Source organism: Pelophylax lessonae (genome assembly GCF_965119305.1).
Source record: "Pelophylax lessonae genome assembly, chromosome: 1".
Lineage (NCBI taxonomy): Eukaryota > Metazoa > Chordata > Amphibia > Anura > Ranidae > Pelophylax > Pelophylax lessonae.
Window position 1 is genome coordinate 329,931,501 of NC_138768.1, and position 19,499 is coordinate 329,950,999.

At 43.3% G+C, this 19,499-nt stretch overlaps 1 protein-coding gene across 1 annotated transcript in view; it reads right to left on the reverse strand.

The window, feature by feature from the left end:
* JPH4 (junctophilin 4) overlaps positions 1–18,990 on the reverse strand; it is a 42,652-nt gene extending 23,662 nt beyond the window's left edge. Inside the window, exons 1-2 of the mRNA XM_082270447.1 lie at positions 18,422–18,990; positions 17,244–18,036 (exon numbers count right to left, since the gene is read on the reverse strand). Coding sequence (XP_082126573.1) covers positions 17,244–18,036; positions 18,422–18,800 — 1,172 coding nt within the window. The 5' untranslated portion in view covers positions 18,801–18,990. The remainder of the gene's footprint in view (positions 1–17,243; positions 18,037–18,421) is intronic.
* Between the last annotated feature and the right edge of the window lie 509 nt (positions 18,991–19,499).

Here is a 19,499-nt window from a genome sequence, read left to right on the forward strand (position 1 = left end):
GGAGATCGCCACTCTGTGATTCAGGCACTGATAAGGCTGCGTTTGATGGGCACTAGTAGGCTGCATTTAGTGAGCACTGGTAGGCTGCATTTTGTGGGCACTGGTAGGCTGCGTTTGGTGGGCACTGGTAGGCTTCATTTGATGGACACCAATAAGGCTGCATTTTGTGGGCACTGGTAGGCTGCATTTGGTTGGCATTGGTAGGCTGCATTTGATGGGCACTGATAAGGTTGCTTTGGTGGGCATTGGTAGGCTGCATTTGGTGGGCATTGGTAGGCTGCATTTGATGGGCACTGATAAGGTTGCTTTGGTGGGCATTGGTAGGCTGCATTTGATGGGCACTGGCAGGCTGCATTTGATGGGCATTGATAAGGCTGCATTTGATGGACACTAATTGGGCTGCATTTGGTGGGCACTGATGGAGCTGCATTTTATGGGCACTGATGAGGCTGCATTTGATGGGCACTGACGAGGCTGCATTTGGTGGGCACTGATGGAGCTGCATTTTATGAGCACCGATCAGGCTGCATTTGATGGGCACTAATGAGGCTGCATTTGATGGGCACTAATGATGCTGCATTTGGTGGGCACTGATGAGGCTGCATTTGATGGGCATTGTTGAGGCTGCATTTGGTGGGCATTGGTAGACTGCATTTGGTTGGCATTGGTAGGCTGCATTTGGTGGGCATTGGTAGGCTGCATTTGATGGGCACTGGTAGGCTGCATTTGGTGGGCACTGGTAGACTGCATTTGATGGGCACTGTTGAGGATGCATTTGATGGGCACTGGTAGGCTGCATTTGATGGGCACTGAGGCTGCACTGAGGCTGCATCGATGCCCTGATCTCTTGTATCATGACCGCAGTCTCGAAACGCGTCAGCGGTCCAACGATAGTGACAACTACCTCCCCATGTGGTGGACTCATTCCATGCGATAAATGTCCTTCTTGTCTGTGAGTATGTTTTTGGCTCTTTAATAAAAGTTTTAAGGTGTCCAAGGTTGTTTGCGGCTCCTTTTCTTTCTTTTGTATGCACTTCTGACCACCTCTTGTATCATATTCGGAGTCTCTGAACATCTCTTGTATCATGTCTGCAGTCTCTGACCATCTCCTATAGTATGTCTGCAGTATGATTGGGGGCTCTTTCTAACAGACTCTCTTACAGAGGCCCTCTCTGTATCCATTAGGGGCGCCCATTAGCCTACTCTGTTGTATTTTGTTTATTGTTAAGAGATCGTGGGAGGATCCAAGGGTAACGAAGACTCCTTAGGGGAGCATCTCTATGTTTGAGTCGTTGCCATAGAAACATTTGTAAAGGGGAGGAATTAGTAAGATGACCACACCCATGTAGGGGCGCCAGAAATATTTCTGCGTCCAGGCATCTGTGACCCTAGGATTGGCCCTGAGCCGGTACACGCCATAAGAAAATAAGAAGTAAAATTTCGTACAACGAATGACCGGCCGATTATCTGATCCTTAGTATAGAGCTTTCGACAGCCGATTCTGACTTTTTAGACGACAAAAACGTCCGATTTTGGTTTAATTAGTACAATTTTTGTCTGAAAAAAATTGTAAAAGCAAGACTACGCATGCTCAGAAATGAAAGAATAAATTACAAATCAATTCAACACATTACATCACTTCCAAAATTGTATTCTGTCATCTGAGAATTTTCGTACGTTGAGTAACCTCTTTATTTTCGAAATGAGACAAACAACAAAAAAAAAAAAAAACGGATGATTATTCATCCGATAATCTCATCGTGTTTACCAGGCTTTAGTCTTTATGCTTAGAATGCACTATTAATGTAGGTGCTTTTCTTACCATATAAGCTTGTGCAGTTCAACTAAGGCCTCATCTAGCAAAAGCTATAGAAATATGTCAAAAGTGAAAAGTTGCTTGCATTTGAGATCCATTTACATTGTCTTATATAAAGAAATCAAGTACAATAGGAAAGCAACAAAAACCCAAGTGAACGCTGCTTCATAAGACCCAATTTAAAATAGAAGAACTGCATTCCATGTCCGTCATATAAAGTACATGCAAACATCAGAAGCAAAACAGAAGTGCTGGGTAAGAAGTAACAATTAACAATTGGCCTCATCCAATCCAATATGGGAATCAAAAGAATTAAGGAATTGATTGAATAAATGTAAGTAAGCTACTCACTTTGCCCCAGAGCTTAATGAATGTGATCTAATTTTAGGTTTTAAAGAATATCCAACTTTGTGCAAGGCAAATTTAAAAAAATAATAATTTTTGTTGGGTGTTGGAAGTCAGCAGAGCTTCACTTTATTTACTCAGCTCTGGGGGAAATTCCCCTGCAAAATACAATCTCCCTTGCAAAGTGAACAGTCCATTTGCCTTTAGTAAATCAACCCCATTGTGTGCATATCAGAATGCACTCCTGTTTCAGGTCTAGCAAAGATCCAATCGTCCAAGGATCAGGAGAGCAGTGTTGTGTACTGACCTTTCTGCACTTGTCCCAGCATTGATCAGACCAATAGACAATAAATATGTGCGGCATAAAGCAAACCTGCGACCATCCTTTGGAATCCAAGGACTGTACTTCAAAGTGTGACTAAACCCAGGACCCTGCATTCACTATATCTGGTTTCCCACAGTACACAGAACATGGAAATGCAATTATTGTAGTAAATATAAACTGCTAAATACCTTTTTTTCATCAGCAGTATATAGCAGTCTTGTGACTTTTATCAATGTCTGGTTAAAGCTTGTAGGAGGAGTTTTAATTCTCCTCTGACTGTCCCATGAGGCTGCATGACCCCCTGACCCTCTGTCTGCACAGTGCTGATTGGCTCTGTGCTGATCACATGCACCCTCCCAAAAAAAAAAAAAAAAAACTCTCTAGCGATACTTACCAAACTGAGCATGTGCAGAGTACTTCCAAGGCTCTGTACTATCAGCAGATGAATAAAAGAAGGGGAGGATTAAAGAAAAAAGTATCAAACAGCCTTTTTTTTTACACAATGCAGAGGATTAACCCCTTAGGCCTAGCACACACGGGCCAAATGTCACATGGCTTCGGCCGGTTCAATAGAAACCAGCCGACATTTGGCCTGTGTGTACTTGCAGTCAGTCCAAGAGAAGTGGCATGACCGAAAAAGGCCAATGGCTGAGAGCACTGATCGAAGTGTTCTGGTGGGGGGCCGATCCCCTGTCAGAACACAATAGAACAGCAGGGAAGATCGCTGTACTAACGTTTAATAGTTAGTACAGCGGCTCCTCCTGAGCTGTCAAAAAAACAACTAGTGTGCACTAGATTTTAGGTTCCCCAGTAAGTATAACAAGCATTGCTTTACTGCATATACAGACTGATTTTACTGTTGTGGGTTTAGTAACACTTTAATGCAGGCACCTTGGATACCTTCAAACACTCTTTGATTCAAAAAGTGCCCCAAAGACCATGTTTCATGACTTGTATGTGCTCTTTTGTGCTCTTCTGTTGGCCATTATGGAGAGCAGGAAAGCAGGAAATAGCTGTTACCATCAGAGATGTGGTTCATGTTTCCTATAGGGTATATGCATAAAGCCACAAGAGGGTTGTACCACGTACATTTGGGTATAATTCTCTGTTTGGGAGTCACAGGCGCAGCGTACACGTGGCCACTCACTAAAACTAGAGGAAAAACGGTTTAACCTTAAAATACGTAAGGGGTTCTTCACTGTAAGAGCAGTAAGGATGTGGAATTCTCTTCCGCAAGCAGTCATATCAGCAGGGAGCATCGATAGTTTCAAAAAAACTATTAGATAGGCACCTTAAAGACCACAACATACAGGGGTATACAATGTACGGTTAACAGCAAACACACACGCGCATTATAGGTTGAACTGGATGGACTGATGTCTTTTTTAAGCCTCACAAACTATGTACTGTACTATACTTTGCACACTGTTTGCGTTCGGGGCAGTCAAACGTCCCTGTACGCAAGTCATGCTTGGATGTATGCATACTGTGCATACACAGGTGTAATTTACCCACATGCCGACCGCCAGCAGTAGATATACTGCGGCAGGTCGGCTCCGTCCCGCGTAATGACGTAACCTTACTGCGAGTAGGGGCCTGTGTGCGCACCCATTCTCCACAGGGGAAGCTGTTCTGCGGGTCCGGCGGCCACGATTGTCGCCGGTGTAACGTGAGATTTACCTACCCCGTGAGAAAAACCTACCTTCGTCACTTCCGGGCAGGAACAGCTGAGCAGCGCAGCACTGCGCATGCTCAGAGCCCCGGAAACCGAATGAAAAAGATAAGGAGCTGACTACTGGGCATGTGCAGTAGTATGACAGTATTAGGGTGTCCGTGAAAAAAAGCTACCCACGCGGCGGTGACATTAAAACAGCTGCCCTACAATATGAATCAACTCCGCTCCTTCCCCTGTCACTTCACTGATGTCGGCGAGTAAATATAAAAGCGGCTGGCGGGTCCGTTATGTATCTTCTCATACACCCGGCGGCGCTTTTATATTTACTAGCCGACATCAGTGAAGTGTCAGGGGAAGGAGCGGAGATGATTCATATTGTCGGGCAGCTGTTTTAATGTCACCGCCGCGTTACAGACAATGAGGGTGCACCGGAAGTGACGAGGGTAGGTTTTTCTCACGGGTAGGTAATTCTCACGGAACACCGGCACCTGCGATCACTTCCCGTGGAGACAGAACGGCGGTCTGCCGTTGTAAACACAGCAGACCGCTGTTCTGTCAGCAATGAACACAGGGCTCCTCCTATTTAGGAACACAGCTCCCTGTGTTCATTCCATAAGAACATCCCCCACACAGTTAGAAAGCACCCCCTAGGGACACATTTAACCCTTTGGTGGTAGACCCTTCCCTGTCACTGTCATTAGTACAATAACAGTGAATATTTTTAGCACTGATTGCTGTAGTAATGTCACTGGTCCCCCCAAAAAGTGTAAAAAATGTCAGTTAGGTGTCCGATCTGTCCACCGCAATGTCGCAGTCCCGCTATAAATCGCTGATCGCTGCCATTACTAGTAAAACATAAATAAATAAATAAAAATGACATAAATCTTTCCCCTAGTTTTGTAGACACGATAACTTTTGTGCAAACCAATCAATATACTCTTTCACACATACGGACCATTCATTTCATCAGTTCAGTCACGTCAAAATGGATGAAGTATTCATACGTTTTTCATCAGTTTTTTTTTACATCCACTACCAATGCAAAAACGAATGAAAAACTGACAGTTTGTCAGTTTACATCCGTTTTTCGTCCGATCCTTTTTTTTTTTTTAACGGAAGAAAAATAGAGCTATGATCAGTTTAAAAAAACTGATGATGACGGAAGTAAATGGATGATCATCTATTTACATTCGTTTTTCCATAGAGATGCATTGATGTCCGTTTTTCATCCGTCAACGGATTGATGAAAAACGGACAAACGGACAGCATGTGTGAAAGGGGCCTAATTGTGATTTTTTTTTTTTTTACCAAAAATATGTAGTAGAATACAAGTTGGCCTAAAATTATGAAAAAATTTGATTTTTACATTTGTTTTTATTGGCAATGTTATATAGCAGTAAGTAAAAAATATTATTGTTTTTTTTTTTTCAGAATTGTTGCTCTTTTTCTGTTTATAGCGCAAAAGATAAAAATCGCAGATGTGATCAAATACCGCCAAAAGAAAAGCTCTATTTATGGGAAAAAAAGGACATCAATTGTATTTGGGTACAGCGTTGCACAACCGCGCAGTTGTCAGTTAAAGTAACACAAAAGATGGCCTGGTCATTAAGGGAGAAAACCTTCCGGTCCAGAAGTGGTTAAAGTAAATATACACATTATTATTTACTTAAAGCGGAGTTCCACCCATTTTAATAAGTTGAGATGTACGTAATCCCCTTTAAAAATGCTTATACCAATGGAAACTATTTTTTTTTTGCAAGGAAATACCTTTTTTTCTTCTTTATTCATCCGCACTTCCGGGTCCAGCCACCTATAGGCGATTCCGTCACTCGGCGATTCGCAAGGGCTCCTGGGATAGCGGCGTCATGTATCCCAGCATACCTTGCGAATCGCCTAGTGACGAAATCTCGCATTATTACACCGGCACCAGCTGTACTCAGGGATCTATTGCTTTGAGTCCACGCTCTGCTCTGCCTCCACCCCGCCTCCTCTCAGTGAGCTCTACGGGATGTATTGCTTTAAGTCCGCGCTCCGCTCCGCCTTCGCCCCGCCTCCTCTCAGTGGACTGAAAGCAATACATCCCGTAGAGCTCAATGAGAGGAGGCGGGGCAGAGGAGGAGCGGAGCGTGGACTCAAAGCAATACAATCCCTGAGTACAGCTGATGCCGGTGTAATAATGCGAGATTTCGTCACAAGGCGATTCGCAAGGTATGCTGGGATACATTACGCCGCTATCCCAGGAGCCCTTGCGAATCGCCGAGTGACGTAATCGCCTATAGGCGGCTGGACCCGGAAGTGCAGATGAATAAAGAAGAAAAAAAGGTATTTCCTTGAAAAAAAAAAAATAGTTTCCATTGGTAAAAGCATTTTTAAAGGGGATTACGTACATCTAAACTTATTAAAATGGGCGGAACTCCACTTTAAAGAGTACCGTATTTTCCGGCGTATAAGACGACCCCCCTAATTTTCATCTACCAGTAATACTTATACTTAGGGTACATTGGAGATATTATACTCGGCATATAAGACGACCCCCTGTTTTTGGGCGATTTTTTTGAGGTTCAAAAGTAGTCTTATACGCCAGAAAATACAGTAATTGCTGTTTTAGGACCAAGCATAAAATACAGTATGTATGGGACTTTGTATTCAGCACAGGTTTTTTTCATAAAATAACTTAAAATAACTTATTAATTTTTTTTAATTAACACCAAAAATATTGAAAACATATAAATAAAATTCCATTGCTGTAAAAAAAATATGAATATTTAGCACTTTCTACAGAGGCAGTCAACATTTGAATACATCCATATCACAAAAAAGGCTGGTCATTATATAAATGCATGTTGTGTATTGTATATTTATGAACAGACCAGCCTTACTGATGATTTGGTATATATACAGTACTTTTATATTCTTTTGAGCTATACCTGTTATATGTGTTTCATACAACATCCCATACATACAGTATTTTATGCTTGTTTTCTGCTGATTTTCTATATTTTGTGTCATCTCCACCCTTTTCGTTCTATTATATTTAATTCAAATGTGCTGAGCAAAGAGATGGATTATCCAGCACATATACCGTATGTCCACTGCTGCTGAAGTATTCAAGCTCCAAGGTAGCGTTAGCTTGTACACACAGCAGGATAAGGTGGAAAGAGATGGATCAGTACGGCACCCACTGCTTAACAATTTATTCTGTAGATATGGATAGCAGGGCATCTGGAGAGCAATGGACAATTTTTATGCAAATACATAATTAACTGGAGTATTTGCTGCCTAAAGCTCCCTCCAGTCCTGCTCACATATCCAAAAGCCCAAGCATTTACTTGTCTAATCACTGTTAAAGGGGGGACTCATCATCTCATGCAAAGATCATGCAAACATAAGCCTAGGCTTTTGGACACGTGACCAACACCGATATGAGTCTGGTATAACATTTTCTCCAGGAAAATGGTTTATATTGTTTTTATTAGTCTAAGGTCTAATTGAATAAAATCATCTAAATATATATCAGGGGCATCAAAACAAAAGGTGTGTAAAGTCGGCTCAGTTCACATCCATCTATGCAGTTTGCAAATAATGTGTTCTATAGTGCATTTTGCTGGGTGTTTTTTTTGCACCTGCGATTTTGCAGCGATTTGCGGTTTTAATGCTTTTTTTTTTCTTTTGAGCCAATTTGTTGTTGGGCAGATAAAAAAGTGCAAAACAAAATTACACTACATGCTTTTCTGCAGCTTCTCCATTGAAGTCTATGGAACAAAAAAAAAAACAAGGTTTTGCATTTTAAAAAAAGTCCCTGACCCTTTCAAAAATGCAGCAGCTGAAAAAAGCATAGATGTGAATGTGCCCCATAGGAAACCATGCTAAATGGACTGTAATGCGTTTCTGCAAAAAAAAAAAAAAACGCATAGGTGTGAACCAGTTTTTTTTTTTTTTTCATTCTAAGGCTGGATTCACACTAATGCGTTATTTCGTGCTTTTTTCAGGAATGCATTTCACTTTTTTTTAACATGGGTTCTTATGGAACACGTTCACATCTTTTTGTGCCTCTGCATTTTTGGAAAGGGTCAGGGACTTTTTTCCTGCAAAATGCAGCGTTTTGCATGTAATAGATTTCAATGGACCTACATCCAAAACACAAGTATTGTGTTTTTACCACGATTTTACTGCGATTTTATCGCGATTTGCGTTTTTAAATCTGACCAACAACAAATAAAAAAAAACGCAAATTGCGGTAAAATCGTGGCAAAATCACGGTAAAAAACGTGAAAAGCACTACAGAAATGCTCAAAAGCAACATGCATAGGTGAGAATCAACCCTCTTGGCTCATTCACGTATGCACTAGGCCCTGTGCAGATTGCAGAACCGTTTATTTTTTTTTACTGCTGAGCTACATGCAGGCAGCCCATACAAAGTGAATGGGTGTGCATCAGCTGTACAGTCGAGTTTAGCAGGAATGCAAGCACAGGTGCATCATGCATGGACAGGGATGCTGAGCCGGTATGCCTGGGTCCATGCACCTATCCCTGCATATCTGTCAAACTCGACTGTGCACATAAATCCAAAGTCTGTAGAGCCGATGCATACCCATTCACTTCATATGGGCTGCCTGCATGCAGAGCAGTGGTAATACACAAAAAGTCAACAAATGGCTCTGCATAATGTATGGGGGACAGCACCTATGGGAATGAACCCTAAAGATGCTAAAGCCTGAGTAGAAAAGCCAGTCCCCTGACTGGAAGCAGCATTCTCTCTGCTGAGTTCTAACAAACCTCCTACTGATTTAAACCTGTAGCTCTGTAAAAAAAGTTAATTCTCCTGGTAACTGGAGAGCTCTGGTTATGACTCAAGTGTGCATGTGTTGGACCTCTGCAGAGAGACCTCTACTTCCCCACAGAAATAAAGTGTCCTTCTCTACAGCATGCTGGCAGCACACAGGCCTTTCTACTTGGGCTTGACTGTTTTTTACTAATTTCTGGAAATCTTCACCCCCTTCCTTCCCAGGGCAATTTTCCGTTTCCAGCGGTGTTGAACTTTGAATGGCAATTACTCAGTTATGTAACACTGTACCAAAATGAAATTATTATCATTGTTTGCACAGATAGAGCTTTCTTTTGGTGGTATTTAATCACCACTAGTTTTTTTATTTTTCGCTATATAAACGAAAAATTATAAAAAAAAAGATTTTTGTTTTTTAGTTTCTTTTATACAATTTTGTAAATAAAGGGTTATTAAATATAGGTTGCAGGGTTCAGGTGTGTGTGCTATGTACGGAGTGCAGGGTTCAAGTGTGCGCTACATACAGAGTGCAGGATTCAAGTGTATGCTACATACATAGTGCAAGGTTCAAGTGTGCCCTACATACAGAGTGCAGGGTTCAAATGTGCGCTACTTACAGAGAGCAGGATTCAAGTGTATGCTACATACATAGTGCAAGGTTCAAGTGTGCCCTACATACACAGTGCAGGGTTCAAATGTGCGCTACTTACAGAGAGCAGGATTCAAGTGTATGCTACATACATAGTGCAAGGTTCAAGTGTGCCCTACATACAGAGTGCAGGGTTCAAATGTGCGCTACTTACAGAGAGCAGGATTCAAGTGTATGCTACATACATAGTGCAAGGTTCAAGTGTGCCCTACATACAGAGTGCAGGGTTCAAGTGTGCACTACATACAGAGAGCAGAATTTAAGTGTTCGCTACATACATAGTGCAGGGTTCAAGTGTGCGCTACATACAGAGTGCAGGGTTCAAGTGTGCGCTACATACAGAGTACAGGGTTCAAGTGTGTGCTACATACATAGCGCAGGGTTCAAGTGTGCGCTACATACATAGTGCAAGGTTCAAGTGTGCCCTACATACAGAGTGCAGGGTTCAAGTGTGCGCTACATACAGAGTGCAGAATTCAAGTGTGCGCTACATACATAGTGCAGGGTTCAAGTGTGCGCTACATACAAAGTGCAGGCTTCAAGTGTGCGCTACATACAGAGTACAGGGTTCAAGTGTGTGCTACATACAGAGTACAGGGTTCAAGTGTGTGCTACATACAGAGTACAGGGTTCAAGTGTGTGCTACATACATAGTGCAGGGTTCAAATGTGTGCTACATACAGAGTGCAGGGTTCAAGTGAGAACTACATACAGAATGCAAGGTTCAAGGACATGCAGCATACAAAGTGCAGGGTTTAGGGGTGTGCTGTGCACAGAGTGCATCGTACAGGGGTACCCCCTTTTTCCCCAAATCACCCCTCCCCAAGTAAAGTGCTCTACTCCCACCCTTAAATCCCCCTCCTTTACAGTATCTGATAGAGAACAGCAGCTGCAGAAGAGCAGATAGGTTACTCAGGAGGAGAGTGTAGTGTAGCTGCGGGGCACGTGGGGCCGTGGGCACAGGTTTCAGGAGCTGTTCCTGCCAGACAAGCACCGGGTTCCAACTACCCATCTATGCAGAGAGGCAGCAGGCAAAGCATAGTTAAGATGACTCCGCAGCCGTAACTAGAGGAACAAGATCAGCAAATGCGGCCACCTACTTCTTCTACCACCAGCTCCAGCTTGCTTCTATTTTCAAAATAACCCAAACTGGCTTTAAAGCTCTGCCTGGATAAGTGGCTGCTGGTGCTGCATCAAGCTGTCAAGGGATTCTTTCTTACACTTTCCAAGCCAACATTAACCTGCCTGAAAAAAGGGACTGATTTTTACTGACATGAAATTTCTCTAACGGATATTAACTGACAGCTGTAAAAATCACTGATTTATACAAACTTTCAGTAAATTTACTGACGATTGGCAACCCTGAGTCCATCTCAGAATCGACTTCTTTCAAATGGGAACGTTGGAAAACTTTTCTCCATCAGCAGCTGCAGCCAAGTAAGGCTTTATACAGTACATTTAAAGACCAGGGACAGAAGAAGTTACACCACTCATTTCCATTGCTGGGCTCTGACTAATGACATCATTTATAATGGACAGAGCCCATTAGAGCAATTGCATAGTGTAAAGCCTAGTATACACAGGCAGAATGTCGAGCGACATCAGCTGGTTCAATAAAAACTGACCGACATTCGTCCCGTGTGTATGAAAGCCAGTCCGACAGGCGACGGCCGGATTCTGTCGAAGGTTCATGACCGAAAACAGTCTTCCAATCGTTCTGCCAATGGCTGAGTGCGCTGACCAGAGTGTTTTGGTGGGGCTGTCCCCTTGTTAGAACACAATATCACAGCAGGGGAAATCGCTGTACTAAAATCAGATAGTTTGTACAGAGGCTTCCGACCTGAGCTGTGAGGTTTCTTTTTTTTTTTCGATCGGCCCGGTTTGTATGTACTGGGCTTTAGTTTTCCACTGCCCTGACTGCTTGTTTACATGTGAGTGCAGTGCTGTATGTGATCAGCTGAGCTGTCTGTTACTGCAATCACTGCAGGTCCTTGCTTCCAGTTCCAAATATGACTAGCTTATCTAAAAGGGTAACAAACCTCCTCATTTAGGGGGACCGACACATTAGGCCATCACTGCAATCAATGGCAGGTCTGCACTGATGGAAGTCTAAATGGGCCAGCCCAGGATCATTCTATTCATATTTTCTAGTACACACCATATTCTATGCCATATGTTCCCTGTGCCACACTGCCTTATTCCATATGCCATGCCGTGTGTTCTCTTTTCTGCATCATCTCATTCCATATTCCATGCTGTACATTCCTATTCCGCACCACCACATTCCATATGCCATGCTCTACATTCCTATTCTGCACCACCTCATTCCATATGCCATGCTCTACATTCCTATTCTGCACCACCTCATTCCATATGCCATGCTCTACATTCCTATTCTGCACCACCTCATTCCATATGCCATGCTCTACATTCCTATTCTGCACCACCTCATTCCATATGGTATGCTGTACATTCCCTATTCCACACCACCTCATTCCATATGGTATGCTGTACATTCCCTATTCCACACCACCTCATTCCATATGCTATGCTCTACATTCCTATTCTGCAACACCACATTCCATATGACGCGCTGTACATTCCCTATTATGCACCTCCTTGTTCCATATGCCATGCTTTACATTCCCTAATATGCACCAACTTGTTCCATATGTCGTGCTGTATGTTCCCTATTCTGCACCACCTTGTTCCATATGCCATGCTGTACGTTCCCTAATATGCACCACCTTGTTCCATATGCCGTGCTGTATGTTCCCTGTTCTGCAACACCTTGTTTCATATGCCAAGCTGTACGTTCCCTAATATGCACCACCTTGTTCCAAATGCCGTGCTGTATGTTCCCTGTTCTGCACCACCTCATTCCATATGCCATGCTGTACGTTCCCTAATATGCACCACCTTGTTCCATATGCCGTGCTGTATATTCCCTATTCTGCACCACCTCATTCCATATGCCATACTGTACATTCCCTATTCTGCACCACCTCATTCCATATGCCATGCTGTATGTTCCCTATTATGCACCACCTTGTTCCATATGCTGTGCTATTCTGCACCATGTTGTTCCATATGCCGTGCTGTATGTTCCCTAATATGCACCACCTTGTTCCATATGCCAAGCTGTATGTTCCCTATTCTGCAACACCTCATTCCATATGCCATGATGTACGTTCTCTAATATGCACCACCTTGTTCCATATGCCATGGTGTATGTTCCCTAATATGCACCACCTTGTTCCATATGCCATGGTGTATGTTCCCTAATATGCACCACCTTGTTCCATATGCCATGCTGTATGTTCCCTAATATGCACCACCTCAATCTGTATGTTATGCTGTACGTTCCCTATTTTGCAACCCCCTAATCCATATGCCTTGCTAAACATTCCTTAATCTGCATCGCCTCATTCCATATGCTATACTATATGTTTCCTATTCCACATCACCTCATTCTTTATGCCATGCTGTACATTTTGCATCAACTTGTTCTGTATACCTTGCTGTAGGTTCATTTAGTCACACCTACGTATTCTGTATTGTTGCTGCTGGGGGACTGATTAATGCTAAATGGGGGGTTTATTGTTGCTGCTGTTGAGTTAATATTGCTGTTGGGGGATTTATTGATGCTGCTGGGGAATTTATTGATGCTGCATGGGTTATTATGTTGCTGTTGGGGGAGTTTATATTGCTGCTGGGGTATTTACTGATGTTGCTGAGGAATTTATTCTTTAAAAAGGGGTGGTATTGGGAGGTGGGTGGGGGGCGGAGACACGGGATAATGCTGGACAAGGGTGACCTTTGAAAAAAAAGCCATGCTTAGTACATATATAGTATAACTATGGGGAATGGTTTGACAAATTGGTGTTAAATCTTGGGCCTAAATCCTTTCCAAAGTAACTCTTTAAAAAACAATTTGTCCCTTAGAATGTGTAAAACTATTGCTTTACACCACAGGTGTCAAACACAAGGCCCGGGGGCCGAATGCGGCCCCCCAGGCCATTTCATGTGGCCCCCGCACCTTTCCTGCAGCTGCTTCCCCCCCCCCCTTGTCTCTGCCCCCACCTTGTCTCAGTAGTCGACAGCAGAGAGGACAGAACTCCTTTGCCAGATCCTGTGCATCTCTGTGCTGCTGTAGAAAGGCTCATCTTTGCAGTATGCAGCAGAGAGGAGGGCAGAACTCCTCCTACAGATCCTACACCTCTCTGTGCAGCTACAATGCCACCTTGTCTAAGCCTCCCCTGGTCTCAGCATTCAGCAGACTCTGTAAGCTGACTCCAGCCCTTCTCTAGTCTTCGTCCAGACCTTGCAATTTCTTCTTCCCAGATCCACCTGCATCTTCTTCCTGGCACAAGGTAAGGGGGTGCATTGTGATGTAAGGAAGGGTGGGTGGCTCTTGACTTCTGATGGTGGGGGGACTCTTGACTTCTCATGTAAGGGTGTAAAGGGGGGGTGGGGTGCTCTGGACATCTAATCTTACAGATATAACCGGCCCTTTGAGGGCAACCATAATGCTGATGCGGCCCGTGATTAAATTGAGTTTGACACCCCTGCTTTACACTGACCTCTCTTTTCCTTCTTTAGAACAAGCCTGGTAGTAGGAGGGTTTATCCAGTGTCTATAAAAAAAATATGCAGGCAGCTGAGCAGACTACAACTCCAATGACTTCATTAAGCAACCTAATTTTTACCAGTGGTGACAGCTGGCAGGCTATATACTGTCAGAAGGAAACCTGTAAGCATTGCCATTACAGGTCTTAGATGTAAACAATTTCTAGATTATTTTACTCCTCCTATTTCTGACACCCTGCCAGAACTATAGCAGTAGTATGTGGAGCCAACACTAGAAGAAACATACAACAGGAGTGGTGCCAGATACAAGCTGGATATCAGTGGTGACAATGCTGCTTGTCATGCCACCTGCATTGTCGGCACTGACTAGCCGATGTGAAGGTGACAACACTGCCCAGGTTTAAAGTGTTTGTTACCCCAACATTTCATAATCCTGATATGTGCCTGTGAAATCCCTGGCATTCCTAATCCCTCTGCTTTCCTAATAAAAACTGACCATACTAAGCAACAGAACACACTGTGGTCAGTCCTGACACCCCCCCCCCCCAACTACACAGCCTATAACTAGGAAGATCAGTGTCCTGTTGTTTCTCCTTTCCCAGCTCTTATGCAGCTTAAAACAGAGGGCACACGGGAAAAATTTATTTATATTGTTTTTTATATGTACAAATGTTTTGTCTTTAATTTCAATTATAAACTGAATGGGTTGTTTGATCTTTTACAATCACTTAAAGAAGAGGTGTGATAGCGCTGTCACCCCATTACAGAAAACAAATAACTTGTCACTGGTCTGGTAAGATCCACAGGAAATTTTTGGTTTTGCAAGGGGGCTAGAGGAAAACAAAGCACGCATAGCAACACTACACTTAAAGCGGCACCATATATTTATCTTTTTCAATTTTTAACTTTAGTTCTTTAAGCAGACTGTAATAACTCAGTCCATGCCATTAGGAACAACTCCAATTTTAATCATTTTCATCCAGGATAAAAATGTGGGGTAATCTGAATATTTTTATGAGCCCATTTCTACTGGCAGGAGTTATTCTACAGGTCCTGCAACAAGCATCTCAGATGACAGCAGTCACTGCCAGTATATAGAGTATATAGAGGCACTGCCAGTATATAGAGTATATAGAGGCACTGCCAGTATATAGAGTATATAGAGGCACTGCCAGTATATAGAGGCACTGCCAGTATATAGAGTATATAGAGGCACTGCCAGTATATAGAGGCACTGCCAGTATATAGAGTATATAGAGGCACTGCCAGTATATATAGTATATAGAGGCACTGCCAGTATATAGAGTATATAGAGGCACTGCCAGTATATAGAATATATAGAGGAACTGCCAGTATATAGAGGCACTGCCAGTATATAGAATATATAGAGGCACTGCCAGTATATAGAGGCACTGCCAGTATATAGAGTATATAGAGGCACTGCCAGTATATACTGTATGTAGAGGCACTGCCACTATATAGAGTATATAGAGGCACTGCCAGTATATAGAGGCACTGCCAGTATATAGAGTATATAGAGGCACTGCCAGTATATAGAGGCACTGCCAGTATATAGAGTATATAGAGGCACTGCCAGAATATATAGTATATAGAGGCACTGCCAGTATATAGAGTATATAGAGTATATAGAGGCACTGCCAGTATATATAGTATATAGAGGCACTGCCACTATATAGAGTATATAGAGGCACTGCCAGTATATAGAGGCACTGCCAGTATATAGAGTATATAGAGGCACTGCCAGAATATATAGTATATAGAGGCACTGCCAGTATATAGAGGCACTGCCAGTATATAGAGTATATAAAGACACTGCCAGTATATAGAGTATATAGAGGCACTACCAGTATATAGAGGCACAAGGAGAATTTCCTATACATCTGAGCAATCTTCAGTTCATGTATTTATTCTGAGTTTTAAGATTCTGGAATGGGTTAGATGTTTATGCCAACATAAAATTGGAGCTCTGTGAAATGGGCCAAAGAAAATATACTGTAACACTGCACTCTGATGTGGCTTACATGTGTCAGCTTCCCTATAATTGTCAATACAGATCAGGTATATTTCAAGCAGAGTTCCACTCAAAAGTGGATCTTCCACTTTAAGGCCTCCTGACCCCCTGACATGCCACATTTGGCATGTCATTTTTTTTGGGGGGGAACGGGTACATCGTTTTGACAGGTACCTGCTCCCACTTCTGCTTGGGCTGCCTAGACGGCTGGAGTGGAAGTTTTCTTCCCCTCCCTCCCTGCAATCTTCTGGGACACGTCACAGGTCCCAGAAGATTGCCCGTCCATTTAGGACGCGCAGCGTGACTCGCGCATGCGCAGTGCGCACTCGGCTGTAAAGCCGCAAGCTGCCGCAGCCGGGTGCTCTCACTAGTGATGCCGGAGCTGCAGGGAGAAGAGGGAGAGAACCGAGGCTCCCGCCGGCCGCATCGCTGGACCATGGGACCATTAAAAGTCAGCAACTACACTTTTTGTAGCTACTGACTTTTATTAAACACAAAAAGCAGTGGAACTCCACTTTAATGTGCACACCAGTACCCAGACCTTTTGTAAACAGATTGAGACCACACTTTTCTAAGTGCCTTCATCATAGACAAACTTTTTTTGTGGTCACCTAAAGAACATATGACGAACTAATCCATGACTACAGAATTAGAGACATGACCTCTTTACTGAAGTTATGACATGTTGAATGATGTTCTATTGCCTCACAAGTGATTAAAGCCCCCTAAAGCCTGAAGGACAGTAAACTGGCCCTTTGTTTAGAAAGTTCGGAGACCCCTGTTCCAATACATAGCAAACAAGTGCTATTGATAGACAAGTAATCCAGGTATGAATTTTATATCCAATAAAAGATGTTTTTATGTCTTCATTGAAATATTAATGCAGATTTTTACAATTACAAAGTACCTTTTTTTTTTTTTGATAATATGCATGCGAGAATTTAACAGGCAGGCAGACAAAAATAAATACCCTAACAAATAACGCAAGGTGAGGCTTCATGGTAAGTAGGTTTGTTTGCTTGCTCTTACCTGGCTATTGCCATCTCCTGTTTCTGTCTGGCAGTTGCTTCTGCTCTTCTCGCAGCCTCCACTGCTCTCTCCACCTTCTCCCTCCCTTTACCCCTGCGCAATGGGAACAGACTCTTCACTTTACCACTGGCCAACATGTTCATCTTGTACTTGCCTTCTTCTCGTGACCCATCAGGATAGGTGGTTCTGCCATAACCATGCCGTCGATTTCTCAGCCATTCCCCTTCATAACTAAGCCCATTCGATCTACGGCTTACCCCATACCCACTGCGGCGATCACTCTTCCACTCGCCAGCATAAGTCTCTGTTTCCCAGGCAGCAATTGGCAGCTCAGACTCTGTTTCTGCTACACTAGCACTGGATCCATCTTGACTGGCACTAGATCCTAGAGAGCCACCAGCCCCCCGAGTTTCACTTCTCAAAGAACTGCGCTGGCTGTCCCGGCCACTAATGGGGGCTTTGGTATCTGATCCACGATGTAATCGGAACCCACTTAGTATAAGTGAACGTGGGAAGAAAAAGCCTCTTTTTTTGGGCTTGCCACTGCTACCAGGACCAGTGGATTCTGATCCAACTCCTCGAACTTTCAAAACAAAACCCCCACGGGATCCAGAGGCAGGGCTTCCTGGAAGTAGTCCTGGGGCTGTATTGGTGTGGGCATCAGGGGAGTTAGGCAAAGAAGTGAGGGTTGGTGTTCGGGGAGAACGGAGAAGTGCAGCTTGATGATATGGGACGCTCTGACGTACCCCATATCCATGACGCTTACCGGTTTGCCACTGGCCTTGATATGTACCTGCAGAGATGGAATGGGATGTAGGCAGGGTGGGTAAACACAGAGTGCAAATATGAAGAGAGAGAAGGAGGTTGGTCACTAAATGGTTACATCACACAGACTGTTTTTAATAATAAAAAAATCAGCTATGTTATAATTTTTGGATGAACCTGTCAATTAATTGTATACATCAGGGGTCTTCAAACTTTGGCCCTCCAGCTGTTCAGGAACTACAATTCCCATCATGCCTAGTCATGTCTGTGAATGTCAGAGTGTTACAATGCCTCATGGGATGTGTAGTTCTGCAACAGCTGGAGGGCCGTAGTTTGGGGATCCCTGGTATACATCATCTTACATATTATATAGTACAATTCTTTATCTATAACTGTATTGCTTAGCTTCTCACCTCCATCTGAGTATGTCTCTATGCCATAACCATCTTGCTGGCCATCTGTCCACAGTCCCTCATATCGTGCTCCAGAAAGGCTCTCTCTCACGCCTAGCCTTCCCTTTAGTCCATGTGTCCATTCGCCCCGATACAGCCACCGTCCTTTATGTTCTTCTCCCAAGCCATTCTTCTTGCCTTGGTCCCAGTAGCCACGATATGTGTTTCCACTGGGCCAGGTGTAGACTCCCAGAGACTCAAACCCATGGCTCCACAGTCCACTGTATTCGCCTTGCCTCGTCGGACCCTTGCATACACCATATCCATGTGCTCGGCCATCCTGCCAGTCTCCCATGTAACACCCACCATCTGAAAATCCAAATGTCCCTCCGCTGAACATGCAAGAGCCGGTTTCACATCGATTTTTTCCAAGCCCCAGTTTGCCTGTTTGGTTATTTGCTCCACACAGAAAGCATCACGTGCTTTTACGTTTCCACTAGAATTCACAACTTCAGGATGTATCAGCTAAAATAAAAAAATGTAGGGGGCAAATCACATCATATACCCCTCCAGTAAGTCCTGTTACTGTGTACTGTAGAATTCACAACTTCAGGATGTATCAGCTAAAATAAAAAATGTAGGGGGCAAATCACATCATATACCCCCCCAGTAAGTCCTGTTACTGTGTTCTGTAGAATTCACAACTTCAGGATGTATCAGCTAAAATAAAAAATGTAGGGGGCAAATCACATCATATACCCCTCCAGTAAGTTCTGTTACTGTGTTCTGTAGCATTCACAACTTCAGATTGTATCAGCGAAAATAAAAAAATGTAGGGGGCAAATCACATCATATACCCCCCCAGTAAGTCCTGTTACTGTGTTCTGTAGAATTCACAACTTCAGAATGTATCAGCGAAAAATAAAAAAATGTAGGGGGCAAATCACATCATATACCCCCCCAGTAAGTTCTGTTACTGTGTTCTGTAGAATTCACAACTTCAGGATGTATCAGCTAAAATAAAAACATGTAGGGGGCAAATCACATCATATACCCCCCCAGTAAGTCCTGTTACTGTGTTCTGTAGAATTCACAACTT